The following is a 15,150-nucleotide window of genomic DNA, read 5'->3' on the forward strand; positions in this document are numbered from 1 at the left end:
ACTGTCATCGACAACCCGCTTAGATAGCCTCATCCAAGAGGGCAGACAGCAGAAGCAAGAAGAACAATTCTGCAGCCGGTGGACCGAAAAACACATTCACAGAAAGACAGACAAGATGAAAAGTCAGAGGACTTGTACCAGATGAAGGAACAACATCAAACCCCAGAAAAACAACTAAATGAAGTGGAGATAGGCAACCTTCCAGAAAAAGAATTCAGAATAATGATCGTGAAGATGATCCAGGACCTTGGAAAAAGAATGGAGGCAAAGATCGAGAAGACGCAAGAAATGCTTAACAAAGACCCAGAAGAATTAAAGAACAAACAAACATAGATGAACAATACAATAATTGAAATGAAAAATACACTAGAAGGAATCAATAGCAGAATAACTGAGGCAGAGGAACAGATAACTGACCTGAAAGACCAAATGGTGGAGTTCACTATCACGGAATAAAGAAAGAAGAATGAAAAGAAATGAAGACAGCCTAAGAGACCTCTGGGACAATATTAAACGCAACAAAATTCGCATTATAGGGGTTCCAGAAGGAGAAGAGAGAGAGAAAGGACCCGAGAGAATACCTGAAGAGATTATAGTCATAAACTTCCCTAACATGGGAAAGGCAATAGCCACCCAAGTCCAGGAAGCGCAGAGAGTCCCAGGCAGGATAAACCCAAGGAGAAACACACCGAGACACATAGTTATCAAATTGATAAAAATTAAAGACAAAGAAAAATTATTGAAAGCAACAGGGCAAAAAGACAAATAACATACAAGGGAACTCCCATAAGGTTAACAGCTGATTTCCCAGCAGAAACTCTACAAGCCAGAAGGCAGTTGCATGATATACTTAAAGTGATGAAAGGGAAGAACCTACAGCCAAGAATACTCTACCCAGCAAGGATCTCATTCAGATTTGACGGAGAAATCAAAAGCTTTAACAGACAAGCAAAAGCTAAGACAATTCAGCACCACCAAACCAGTTCTTCAACAAGTGCTAAAGGAACTTCTCTAAGCAGGAAACACAAAAGAAAAGGACCTATAAAAACAAACACAAACAATTAAGAAAAAGGTCATAGGAACATACATATCGATAATTACCTTAAATGTGAATGGATTAAATACTCCAACCAAAAGACACAGGCTCGCTGAATGGATACAAAAACAAGACCCACATATATGCTGTCTACAAGAGAACCACTTCAGACCTAGGGACACATAGAGACTGAAAGTGAGGGGATGGAAAAAGATACTCCATGCAAATGGAAATCAAGAGAAAGATGGAGTAGCAACTCTCATATCAGACAAAATAGACTTTAAAATAAAGACTATTACAAGAGACAAAGAAGGACACTACATAATGATCAAGGGATCAATCCAAGAAGAAGATATAACAATTGTAAATATTTATGCATCCAACATAGGAGCACCTCAATACATAAGGCAAATGCTAACAGCCATAAAAAGGGAAACTGACAGTAACACATTAATAGTAGGGGACCTTAACACCCACTTTCACCAATGGACAGATCATCCAAAATGAAAATAAATAAGGAAACAGAAGCTTTAATGACACATTAAACAAGATGGACTTAATTGATGTTTACAGGACATTCCATCCAAAAACAACAGAATACACTTTTTTCTCAAGTGCACACAGAACATTCTCCAGGATAGATCACATCTTGGGTCACAAATCAAGACTCAGTAAATTTAAGAAAATTGAAAACACATCAAGCATCTTTTCTGACCATAACGCTATGAGATTAGAAATCAATTACAGGGGAAAAAACACAAACACATGGAGGCTAAACAATACATTACTAAATAGCCAAGAGATCACTGAAGAAATCAAAGAGGAAATCAAAGAATACCTAGAGACAAGTTACAACGAAAACACGAACGATCCAAAACCTATGGGATGCAGCAAAAGCATTTCTAAGAGGGAAGTTTAGAGCAATACAAGCCTACTTCAAGAAACAAGAAAAATCTCAAACAATGTAACCTAACACCTAAAGGAACTAGAGAAAGAAGAACAAAGAAAATCCAAAGTTAGTAGAAGGAAAGAAATCATAAAGATCAGAGAAGAAATAAATGAAATAGAAACAAAGAAAACAAGAGCAAAGATCAATAAAACTAAATGCTGGTTCTTTTTGGGTATTTTTGCATTTTAAAAAATCTGTGTTCTAAAAACATACCAGTGAATGCTATAAATAAGGTAATATGACATAAAACAAAAAACGCTGGTTCTTTGAGAAGATAAACAAAATTGATAAACCATTAGCCAGACTCATCAAGAAAAACAGGGAGGGGACGCAAATCAATAAAATTAGAAATGAAAAAGAAGTGACAACAGATACTGCAGAAATACAAAGCATCCTAAGAGACTACCAGAAGCAACTCTATGCCAATAAAATGGACAACCTGGAAGAAATGGACAAATTCTTAGAAAGATATAACCTTCCAAGACTGAGCCAGGAAGAAATAGAAAATATGAACAGACCAATCACAAGTAATGAAATTGAAACTGTGATTAAAACTCTTCCAACAAACAAAAGTCCAAGACCAGATGGCTTCACAGGTGAATTCTATCAAACATTTCGAGAAGAGCTAACACCCATCCTTCTCAAACTCTTCCAAAAAATTGTGGAAGAAGGAACACTCCCAAACTCACCACCATCCATCATCACCCTGATACCAAAACCAGACAAAGATACTACAGAAAAAGAAAACTACAGACCAAATAACATTGATGAATATAGATGCAAAAATCCTCAGCAAAATACTAGCAAACAGAATCCAACAACACATTAAAAGGATCATACACAATGATCAAGTGGGATTTATCCCAGGGATGCATTTCTTCAATATATGCAAATCAATCAATGTGATACACCATATTAACAAACTGAAGAATAAAAACCATATGATCATCTCAACAGATGCAGAAAGAGCTTTTGACAAATTTCAACACCCATTTATAATAAAAACTCTCCAGAAGGTGGGCATAGAGGGAACCTACCTCAACATAATAAAAGCCATATACAACAAACCCACAGCAAACATCATTCTCAATGGTGAAAAACTGAAAGCATTTCCTCTAAGATCAGGAACTAGACAAGGATATCCACTCTCGCCACTATTATTCAACATAGTTTTGGAAGTCCTAGCCACAGCAATCACAAAAGAAAAAGAAATAAAAGGCACACAAATTGGAAAAGAAGTAGTAAAACTGTCACTGTTTCCAGATAACATAAAACTACGTATAGAGAATCCTAAAGATGCCACCAGAAAACTACTAGAGCTCATCAATGAATGTGGTAAAGTGGCAGGATATAAAATTAACGCACAGAAATCTCTTGCATTCCTACACACTAATGATGAAAAATCTGAAAGAGAAATTAAGGAAATACTCCGATTCACCACTGCAACAAAAAGAATAAAATACCTAGGAATAAACCTACCTAGGGAGACAAAAGACCTGTATGCAGAAAACTATAAGACACTGATGAAAGAAATTAAAGATGATACCAACGGATGGAGAGATATACCATGTTCTTGGATTGGAAGAATCAATATTGTGAAAATGACTATACTACCCAAAGCAATCTACAGATTCAATGCAATCCCTACCAAACTACCACTGGCATTTTTTACAGAACTAGAACAAACAATCTTAAAATTTGTATGGAGACACAAAAAACCCCCAAATAGCCAAAGCATTCCTGAAGGAAAAAAACAGAGCTGGAGGAATCAGACTCCCTGACTTTGGACTATACTACAAAGCTACAGTAATCAAGACAATACGGTACTGGCACAAAAACAGAAATACAGACCAATGGAACAGGATAGAAAGCCCAGCCATAAACCCACGCACCTATGGTCAACTAATCTAAGACAAAGAAGGCAAGGATATATGATGGAGAAATTACAGTCTCTTCAATAAGTGTTGCTGGGAAAACTGGACAGCTACATGTAAAAGAATGAAATTAGAACACTCCCTAACACCATACACAAAAATAAACTCAAAATGGATTTGAGACCTAAATGTAAGACCAGACACTATTAAAATCTTAGAGGAAAACATAGGAAGAACACTCTTTGACATAAATTACAGCAAGATCTTTTTTGATCCACCTCCTAGAGTAATGGAAATAAAAACAAAAATAAACAAATGGGACCTAATGAAACTTCAAAGCTTTTGCACAGCAAAGGAAACCATAAACAAGATGAAAAGACAACCCTCAGAATGGGAGAAAATATTTGCAAACGAATCAACGGACAAAGGATTAATCTCCAAAATATATAAACAGCTCATGCAGCTCAATATTAAAAAAACAAACAACCCTATCCAAAAATGGGCAGAAGACCTAAATAGACATTTCTCCAAAGAAGACATACAGATGGACAAGAAGCACATGAAAAGCTGCTCAACATCCCTAATTATTAGAGAAATGCAAATCAAAACTACAATGAGGTATCACCTCACACCAGTTAGAATGGGCATCATCAGAAAATCTACAAACAACAAATGCTGGAGAGGGTGTGGAGAAAAGGGAATCCTCTTGCACTGTTGGTGGGAATGTAAACTGATACAGCCACTATGCAGAACAGTATGGAGGTTCCTTAAAAAACTGAAAATAGAATTACCATATGACCCAGTAATCCCACTACTGGACATATACCTAAAGAAAACCACAATTCAAAAAGACACATGCACCCCAATGTTCACTGCAGCACTATTTACAATAGTCAGGTCATGGAAGCAACCTAAATGCCCATCAATAGATGAATGGATAAAGAAGATGTGGTACATATATACAATTATTACTCAGTCATAAAAAGGAATGAAATTGGGTCATCTGTAGAGACCTGGATCGATCTAGAGACTGTCACACAGAGTGAAGTAAGTCAGAAAGAGAAAAACAAATATCGTATATTAACGCATGTATGTGGAACCTAGAAAAATGGTACAGATGAACCGGTTTTCAGGACAGAAATAGAGACACAGACGTAGAGAACAAATGTATGGACACCAAGAGGGAAAAGCGAGCTGCAGGGGATGAATTGGGAGACTGGGATTGACATATATACACTAATATGTATAAAATGGATAACTAATAAGAACCTGCTGTATAAAAAAATTTAAAAAAAATTCAAACATTAATCTGTTTCTCTATACTTCTTCCAAACAATAAAATGCTCTTTGAATTTAAAAAAAAAAACAAAAAAAAACCCAAGTTACTGTCATCATGGAGCTTACGGGTGGAGTTAGAAAGGAAACAAAATGCACAACAGAATTATACGATAGAAAATATTAGGTATTTATCCAAATGAGTTGAAAACTTGTGTCTACACAAAAACATGTACACAAGTGTTTATAACAGCTTTATTCATAAACTGCCCAACAGCATCCGAACATTCTTGATGTCTTCAAAAGGTGAATGGATAAACTGCGGTACAGCCACACACAAGGAAATATTATTCAGCAATAAGAGGTAATAAGCTACCAGAAGACACAGGAGGAAACTTAAATGCATATTGCTAAGTTAAAGAATCAGTCTGAAAAGGCTATATACTGTATGTTTCCAAGTACATGATACTGGAACACAGCAAACGTATAGAGATAGTGGTTGCTAGGGGTTAGGGGGGTGGAAGGGGAGGAGTTTTTAGGGTGGTAAAACTATTATGTAGGAAAATTTCACAGCGAATACATTATACATTTGCCCAAACCTGTAGAATGTACAACATATTCTGAATCTAAACTACTGATCTTAGTTAATAATAACGAACCAATATTGATTAATTGTAACAAACGTACCACACTAATGCAAAGTTGTTAACAGGGGAAACTGGGGGAAGGTGGACATATGAGAATTCTTTGTACTTCTGGGAAATGTTTCTGTAAATCTGAAACTGCTCTTTTAGGGGACTTCCCTGATGGTCCAGTGGTTAAGCCTCTGCACTTCCACTGCAGGGGCATGGGTTCAATCCCTGGTTGGAGAACCAAGATCCCACATGCCGTGCAGTGCGGCCAAAAAAATTACTGTTCTCATGGAGCTTATGCAAGAGGCATAGAAGAAACAAAATAGGCAATAAACAGTAAACAACAAAAGTAAAATATCCTATAAGACATACAACATGCAAAAATTAAATGAGACATCTTTTATAAAACTCCCCCATCTCCCTTTTTTTATACTTTAGACTAATTGTGGTAAGTGGGAGAAAACTTGGCTTCTGAAACATTTCAGTTAGTTAGAATAACCCCTTCAAATTATCAAATTTCCAAAGACACTAACAACTCTTTAGACACAAGAGAAAATGCTATAGAGAAATGTTTAAAGTTGTTTAATTTATTAAACAGTTGAAGCAAAACAGAACTCTTCTCGTTTCCAATCACAAGAAAACCAGTCATCAACATCACTCTCTCTCTCTCTCTCTCACACACACACACACACACACACACACACACACACACACACACACACACACACACACAACTCTAGGGCTGAGCACACGGGCTTGGGCAGCATTAGAAAAGATTCCAAATATACCTGAGGCAAAGTAGTAATAGAATTTACCGACTGTCAAGAGCAAAGAAAAGAGTATTATAAATGCTCCTTAAACTTCCTGCACTGCTTCTCTCTCCTCCCCTCTCTCCGCTGGTAACAGGGAGTAAACAGCACCAATCTACCAATGTGCGCTCTGAGCTTGCCTTCTCAGTGCCTGAAGGAAGCTGTCCGTGCTCTCACCCAGGGCAGCCCCCCACCAACTTCAACCCTCCGAAGTCTTCACACCTACAAGTCTCTCCTCTGCCCACTGGACCCACTCTTCCCTTCTACCAGGGAGTAGGACGTGCTTGCTCATTAAATGGTCCACCTTAACAACAAAACAGAACCAAAAACTGTAAAATCCCTCTTACAACTCTACAAATCCTTAAGCCCTGACTAATTTCTCTGTTCAAAGAATTATCTTTATCATTCTTCTTTCCTAACCTCACATTCCTATTTTGGCCCATTGTAACTGGGCTTCCAGATCCATCATTCCAAGGAAACTGTGTTTGTAACATTCCCAAATCAAATAGCTACTGCTCTCAGCAGCATTCCGACTGGTTGAAACTCTGTAGGTTCTCTGATGGTTCTCCACTGCCACATCAAGGTTTGGTCTTGACCGTCTTCTCCAAAATTCAGCCACCCCATCCTGTCCTACATCTTCAAAACCATCTACACACCAGACATTCGAATCTGTATCTTCAACTTGACTTCTCTCCAGAACCCTAGATTATCTCAATATTTTTTGTTCACAAGTCCCACTGACAGCTCAAACTTCAGGCAACTATAAGAGGTACTACGTAATTTACTTTATCTTCTAAAAACTGAATCACACCTGATACAATAGAGAGAAAGACACACACATCCAGACACGGCAAACTGTGCCACGTTAACGCTCAGCTTTTACCTGTGATTGGGAGCTTGGGCTTCAGGGTATATAACTGGGCAGGAGTTTGATGAGGGTTCATTCCATACCTCAAGGGCATCTGAGATATTCCTTTACTATATTCTTTCCTGAAGTAATCTGAAATTGCTTCATCATATCGTGCCGTATGAGTGAAAGCCTAGAATAAGAGTTAAGATTTGTGAAAATAGCTGCAGTATTTCTGAAAGTGAGGTAAAAATGGTTATAAGTAGTATATATCAAACTACAACCCACAGCCCGCACACATGCCTGTGCAGGAAAGACACCAAATAATAATAAATAGCACAAAGAATTATTCCCTTTCCATTTCTCTTTCAATCTTTTGACAGACTACCTCTCTGATAGTTGGTCTTTGCATTTACAGCAAAAGGATAGCAGCTCCAAGCAGAACCCTGGAGGGTGATGTAATCTGGTGAGAACTGAGTACTGTTGGTCTTGCAAGCACTGAACTAGATAAAAGCATGTCCGCACCTTCAAGGCTAACTGGCGTCTTGTCTCCAAAGATGTGTCTTTGCTGTCGGAGCCCTGCATCTCTGAGGACACAGCCGCGTAGTCCTCTGGTTCACACACTACTGTCACTCGAGTGTGGTTTTTGGCTGCCGCTCTCAGCAGGGTTACTCCCCCTTTGAAGAACAAAAGACGATTTGCATTTTCTTATCAGTTTCACCTCTTTCAAATCAAGTCACTGTACGCATACGTACTTTCTACTATAATTCTTGCCTTACAAATAAGAGAAAAATAAGCCAGATGAATCTCTAAACAGAGAAAGAGCTCAGAAAATATCGATGAATCGGTCATCCCAGAACACAATCTGGGGGGGGGCGACTATCTGCTAGGCCCTCAATAGGGAACGTCCAAGAGTCATCTTGTTTACAGTGTAAAGAAGTGTCTCCTCCAGCAGTCTTCAAATATGGTTTTTCTGACTTACCAATATCAATTTGCTCAACCGCCACTTCAACAGTTACAGCCGGAGAAGCCACCGTCTTTGCAAAGGGATACAGATTACAAACGACAACTCTAAAAACAAAGAGGAATTCAGCTGTCACTAAAAACTCAAACTTCCGTGGTTTACACACCTCAGTCAGTAGCTGTTAACATGACCAAACCCCTTAAGACCTAAAATATCAACTGTGAGCCTGACGTTTTAAAGTTCTAAAGTTACTCTGAAACATCAGGACCTCCCACATTTGCAAGAGCATAGGTATACAGAAGGGGCTGTAGTCAGCAAATGCTCTCAATGCACGTTATTCCCTCCAAATCATATTGCAATGTTGCTGCTTGGGTCACCTTAGCTTCCCACTGTCCTAGCAAGCCATCAAAATTTAAAAACAAAATTTTAACTGAAATAAAATACAAAGCTACCGATAATATCCTCAATTTGGAAATGTGATCACCATTATCTACCACATTGGATTTTACACTCTATTTCCAGTGGATTGTGTAAAATGATGAAAAATGATAGGTCATTCTAAAGGGGAAATATTTGTTTTGTCTTCAGAAAGGTCATACACAATAATGGTAAAAGGACAAAAGAGTAATTTAAAGGACAGACCTGATCTAAAATTCACCACCAGTGAAACAGAGATCCACCCCTAGGGCTGCAATGTGAGGAGATATGTGGGCAGGTTCCCCAGTGAAATAAGCACAACTGGTAAAAACTAACAAAAAAAGAAAAACAGAAGGGGGGGTGGTGGGCAACACTTCCCAATGCCTGATACTAAAACCAGACAAAATGTCACACACACATAAAACAACACCCAGAACAGTATCTTATGAATACGGACCAAAAAGTCCTTAACATACTACCAAATTGAATCCAGTAAAATATAAAAAGAAGTACACACCACAGCAAAGTATGGTTTATCCCACGACTGTAAGGTTGGTTTAATATCTAGAAGTCAATTATTGTAATAGCTATGTCAATAAAATAAAGGACAAAAACCACCTGATTATCTCAATAGATGCACAGAAAGCATCTGATAAAACTGAACTCATTCATGATGAAAACAGTCAAAAATTAAGAATAGAACTTGCTCAACACGATACAGGATATTTAAAAACAACAACCCACAGCTAACATCATACTTCAAGGTGAAAGACTGAAAGGTCTACCTTAAGATCTGGAACAAGACAAGCATGTCCACTCTCACCATTTCTACTCAACCCTGTACTGGAGGTTCTAGCCTGGTCAATTAGCAAAGAAAATGAAATAAAAGGCACCAAGATTGGAAAAAAGTGATGCTATCTCTATTAGCAGGTGACATGATCTTGTATCTAGAAAATCCTAAGGAATTCACACAGAAAAATCATTAGCACTAATCAGTAAATAAGTTCAGCAGAGTTGTAGGATATAATCAATTGAACTTATACACACTAGCGAGGAACAATCCAAAAGGAAAATTAAGAAAACAGTTCTACGTACAATAGCGTCAAAAACAAAAACAAACAAACAAATTTATGAATAAATTTAAAAAAAGAATATGACTTGTACCTTAAAAAGTACAAAACAATGTTGAAAGAAATTTTTAAAAAATCTTTAGGGGCTTCCCTGGTGGCGCAGTGGTTGAGAGTCTGCCTGCCGATGCAGGGGACGCAGGTTCGTGCCCCGGTCCGGGAAGATCCCACATGCCACGGAGTGGCTGGGCCTGTGAGCCATGGCCGCTGAGCCTGCACGTCCAGAGCCTGTGCTCCGCAGCGGGAGAGGCCACAACAGTGAGAGGCCCACGTACAGCAAAAAAAAAAAAATAAACAAATAAATAAATAAATTAAATAAATAAATAAATAAATAAATAAATAAATCTTTAGAAAGAGATGCCATGTTTATGGACTGGAAGACTTAATATTGTTAGGATGGCAATATTCCCCAAATTGATCTACAGATTCAAGATAATTCCTACAAAAATTCCAATGCCCCTTTTTGCAGAAATGGGCAAGCTGACCCTAAAATTCATATGGAAATGCAAGGGACCCTGAATACCCAAAACAAGCTTGAAAAAGAAGAACAAAGCTAAAAGACTCACACTTATCACTTTCACAATTTACCGCAAAGATAATGGCGTGGTGCTGGCATAAAGGAGGTATAGATCAAGTGTACCAAGATCATTCAATGGGGAAAGAATAGTCTCTCCCACAATTGATGCTGAGACAACTGGATAGCCACATACTAAATAAAGCTGGACCGCTACCTCACACCCACATATAAAAAAAGTAGCTTAAAAGGAATCAAAGACCTAAGCATAAAAGGTGAAACTAAAAAACTCTTAAAAGAAAACATAGGCATGAATCTTCATTATTTTGAACTATGAAATGGTTTCTTAGAAATAACACCAAAGGCACAGGCAACAAAAGAAAAAGTATAGGTAAGTTGGATATTACCAAAATTTAAAACTTTTATGATGGTCAAAGGATACCATTAAGAAAGTGAAAACAATCCACAGAATGGGATAAAATGAATTCTTACAACTCAATAATAAAAAATAAGTAACTCAATTAAAATGGGCATCTGAACAGACATTTCTCCAAAGGTATACAAATGGCTTATGCTCGTGAAAAGATGCTCAACCTCATTAGGACATGCAAATCATAATCACAATGAGATACCACATCATAGGATGGTTAGAATCAAAAAAAATCAATAACAAATGTTGCTGAGTACGTAGAAGTGAGAACTTCTGTACACTGCCGGTGGGAATGTACACTGATGAAGCACTTTGGAAAATAGTCTGGCAGCGCCTCAAAAGTTTAAACAGTTACCAGATGACCAAGAAATTCCATTCCCAGGTCTATACCCAAGAGAAATGAAAATACATGTGCACACAAAAATTTGTACGTGAATGTCCATAGCTGCATTATTCATAACATCCAAAAGTGCAAACAATCCAAATGTCCATCAACGGATGAACTGGTAAATGGGAGCATATCCATACAATAAATTACTTTTCAGCAATAAAAAAGTGGATTGATATATGCTGTAACATGGATGAACCTTGAAAACACGCTAAGAAGCTAGTCACAGAGGACCATATATTATACAATTACACTGATATGCAATGTTCGTGTAAATCCAGAATAGAAAATACACTAGTGGTTGCCTAGGTTGTTGGAGGAAATGAAGAATGAAAGTTAATGGGTAGAGTTGTTTTGGGGGGGGAGGGTCAGGGTGGGAGGTGGGGTGATGAATATATTCTAACATTAACTGTGGTAATAATTGTACAACTCTAAATATACTAAATTACTAAACTACTGAATTATCTACTTTAAACTGGGGAATTGTATGGTACATGAATTAAGCTGAATAAAGCCATTATACATATGTATTAAAAAGAAAGACTGAATATCATTATGCAAATAACTAAGCTACTTATATGTATGACAATTTAGATCACAACTTCCTAAAAAAGCAAAGGTTGTTTAAGCATAATTATGTATTTTAGTAATATAAATTTGGTAAAATCAAAATGCTTATTTACCCACATACAATGTCACAAATGTCCTCAATAAATGTTTATAGTAAGTGATCAGGAAACTAAACCTAATGCTAACCTTGACCTTTAAAAAGAGACACCAGATTTGGCTTCTTTGTCTTTGATCCCTAATGTATTAAAAGTTCAACTTTGAATTTTTACCTTATAAGACTGAAATCAAGTCTGGCCATGTCAGCATTATCTTCTGGGATATTACGAGCCAAGATGCCTAATTTAATAAAGTTAGAGTATTAGGTTCAAAAAACAAGTCAGAATAAGGTACTTCTTTCCAACACAATCCCATCAATCAAGTTAAAGCCCCTAGCATTGCCTAATTAAGAATACCAGACAGTACAAATCTCAGATTAGTGGGTATACTTAAAAACTGTTTGCATCAGTTCCTGATTCCCTTTCTCTTGAGCAACAAAACATAAAAGGAATTTTCATATAACTGTTGTCAGTTCCATCACTCCATGTACTCCCATAAATACTGAAGCATTTTGAAAGAATTCCTTTGAAAGTCAGTTACACTGTGATGCTTTATTCTAAGTTTGGAATCATCATAAAAGTTTTTTCACACTCTAAAATCTAAGTATTTTCATTAACTCCAGCAGGAAATATCATACTCTAACTTATTTATCAGGCCAGGACTAATAGCAAGCAGAGGGATCCATCAAGTAATAAAGCAAACCAGATTTTAAACAGGTTCTAATGTATTATGAACTTTAGCAGCACATGTGACAAAACCAGCATAACCTCACACGTAAGTTTTTTTTAAGCTATGACCTGCCTTTTTCCTTATTCCTTTGTTGATTCTACAAAGTAACTGATTGTTTTAAACTGAAAGTATCGGGGCTTCCCTGGTGGCGCAGTGGTTGAGAGTCCACCTGCCGATGCAGGGGACGCGGGTTCGTGCCCCAGTCCGGGAAGATCCCACATGCCGTGGAGCGGCTGGGCCCGTGAGCCATGGCCGCTGGGCCTGCGCGTCCGGAGCCTGTGCTCCGCAACGGGAGAGGCCACGGCAGTGAGAGGCCCGCGTACCGCAAAAAAAAAAAAAAATACTGAAGGTATAAACCACTTACCAGCATGGACTGCAGGATGCAAGGTTTTCACACGCCCCCCTAACATTTCAGGAAATCCAGTTACCTCAGAGACGTCTCTGAAAACAGATAAACAGAATATTGCTGGTGCTTCTGCTGAGTTGTCATTTTACATTTTACACCATTCCAAAGCATCTTCCAACATTTTTTCAGAGCCTGGATTTTCAGAATTCAGAAAATGAATCATAAGCCATACTAATGAAATATTAAGAAATAAATCCAACTCACAAGTAATTTGGCAATATACAACAAAGTATTAATATTCTTATCTCAGAAACAGACTAAAGAGAAAGCAAGGATTTATTTTTACGATTAAACTTTAAGCATAAAGACAGCAAAGTAAATGAGTGGGACAATAAAAGATTGTTTAGTAAAGTGGTGTTGGTATTAGAATAACTGGTTAACACTATGCAAATACAGATTCCGAATCAAAAGTTTGAGCTCTTTAATAAAAGAAGTACCAAAATTAAGTATGTGAGGAATGCTTTCAAAACACTGAACAAAGGACTGAGCTATGTAAATTTTAAAACTTTTTACTCAATACATGAAAAGAAAAAGCTGGAAAAAGATAATCACAAAACATGACAAAGGGACACATAAAAGACAGCATTTCAATATCAATCCATATAACCAAACTGACCTGAACCCTCTCTGCCTGAATTTACAAGCAAATTTTTAAAAACCCACAATATGTGAAAAAAGCAACAAGCAAAACCATCTGTCTTCTGTATGAGCTATGAAATAAAAAAAAATATGCTTATAAAAACACTGGAAGGAAACACATCAACATGTTGAACATGGTTACCAGAGATGCTAAGGGAAGAGAGACTGAATTTTCAGAGTTCAATTTTAATGATGTCAACAGTTTCACTAACGAGCCAGTCAAAACAGATCATATGCATCCTGCAAATCACAACTTCCTTCTTGCCCAACAGACAGTCCACCTAAATTAATCTGTTGTGGCTGAGGAGGGCTCTGAAATGAGGACTCTGGGGGTCCCAACTCCTTACTCTGTAAAAATGAACAGAAGTTACTAAATTTCTCTGGGCCTCATCTCCCTCTTCCACAAAGGTGGTTAAGTAGTTTACCAATCTCACAGCCTGGCTGGGAGGAGTAAATAACGTTATTTTACTCAGTGCTTGGAATACATTACTTTCTGGTCAACGTCATTACACTAGGTTCTGATTGGACTCAACTTAGAAAGCAAGTTGTGCCTTACCTGACTGCCAGACCAGCATCTCTGAGAGCTTTTGCAGTCCCTCCAGAAGCGATCAGATGCAAACCCACAGAAGCTAGGTTCCTGGCAAATTCCACAAGGCCGGTTTTGTCAGAGACACTCAATAAGGCTGAAACAGAAAACATTTCTCATCACTCGCTGTACACATTACATTCCTCAAGGCCGGGGAGGGGGCGGGTGGGCAATCGGGAATCTCAAGGCCCTCACTACCCAGACCTTGACCCGGGGCCGGGCCTGCCGCCAGCGAACCGCACTTCCGCGGGCCGGGGCCTAGCAGACCGCAGCGCCGCCTCCCACCCTGCCGGGCCCCCGCAGCTCCCGCCCGGCCGCCGCCATTGCCGGGGTGAGGGTGCCGCGGAGCACGGATGCCGATGGCGCGGCACCTCCAGGGCGCCAAGGGGCTCACCGAGCTGGCCGGGTGCCATGGCTGCAGGCGGCAAGGCCCCGGGGAGCGCGGGGCACAAAAGCGGAGACGCCACGTGCGGAAGGAGGGGCGGTGCGGCCAGAATTTACGCCGGAAGGAGGCGGGGCGGACCCGGTGGGCGCCTGATCCGTCACGTGACCCAACCCGCCCCCTGTTCAATTTCAGACGCGAAATTGGAGCCTCAGGGTTGTAAGGGAATGCGGGGTGGGGTGCGGTGCAGCTGGCTTCCTAAATCCAGAACTGCAAGGGATCACCGCCTACAGTCTCACACTCCGAGAGTGATTTGTCCCTGCCCTCAAAATGTGGTCGCCCCAAGCCTCGGGAGCTAACTCCTGTTGCCCAGGGTAGCCTGTCCCGGAGGCTGATCAAAGCGTCAGAAGCCCTGACGGAGAAATCAAGAAAAACACAAGGAAAAGTTCTTAGAGCAGCAAAGCTGGAAAGCCTCTTGGC

At 39.0% G+C, this 15,150-nt stretch overlaps 1 protein-coding gene across 2 annotated transcripts in view; it reads right to left on the reverse strand.

Annotated features, from left to right (window-relative positions):
• The window catches only part of ATIC (5-aminoimidazole-4-carboxamide ribonucleotide formyltransferase/IMP cyclohydrolase), a 30,932-nt gene extending 16,120 nt beyond the window's left edge, over positions 1 to 14,812 (reverse strand). Inside the window, exons 1-7 of one of the 2 annotated variants that reach the window (XM_030852819.2) lie at positions 14,683 to 14,812; positions 14,259 to 14,385; positions 13,022 to 13,098; positions 12,102 to 12,168; positions 8,405 to 8,493; positions 7,948 to 8,099; positions 7,459 to 7,615 (exon numbers count right to left, since the gene is read on the reverse strand). In XM_030852819.2, coding sequence (XP_030708679.1) covers positions 7,459 to 7,615; positions 7,948 to 8,099; positions 8,405 to 8,493; positions 12,102 to 12,168; positions 13,022 to 13,098; positions 14,259 to 14,385; positions 14,683 to 14,701 — 688 coding nt within the window. In that variant the 5' untranslated portion in view covers positions 14,702 to 14,812. Of the gene's footprint in view, positions 1 to 7,458; positions 7,616 to 7,947; positions 8,100 to 8,404; positions 8,494 to 12,101; positions 12,169 to 13,021; positions 13,099 to 14,258; positions 14,386 to 14,492; positions 14,609 to 14,682 lie in introns of those variants that run through there. The other variant, XM_030852821.2, reaches the window with a different exon arrangement.
• Between the last annotated feature and the right edge of the window lie 338 nt (positions 14,813 to 15,150).

This window comes from Globicephala melas, chromosome 7, assembly GCF_963455315.2.
Source record: "Globicephala melas chromosome 7, mGloMel1.2, whole genome shotgun sequence".
In the NCBI taxonomy this organism is placed as follows: domain Eukaryota; kingdom Metazoa; phylum Chordata; class Mammalia; order Artiodactyla; family Delphinidae; genus Globicephala; species Globicephala melas.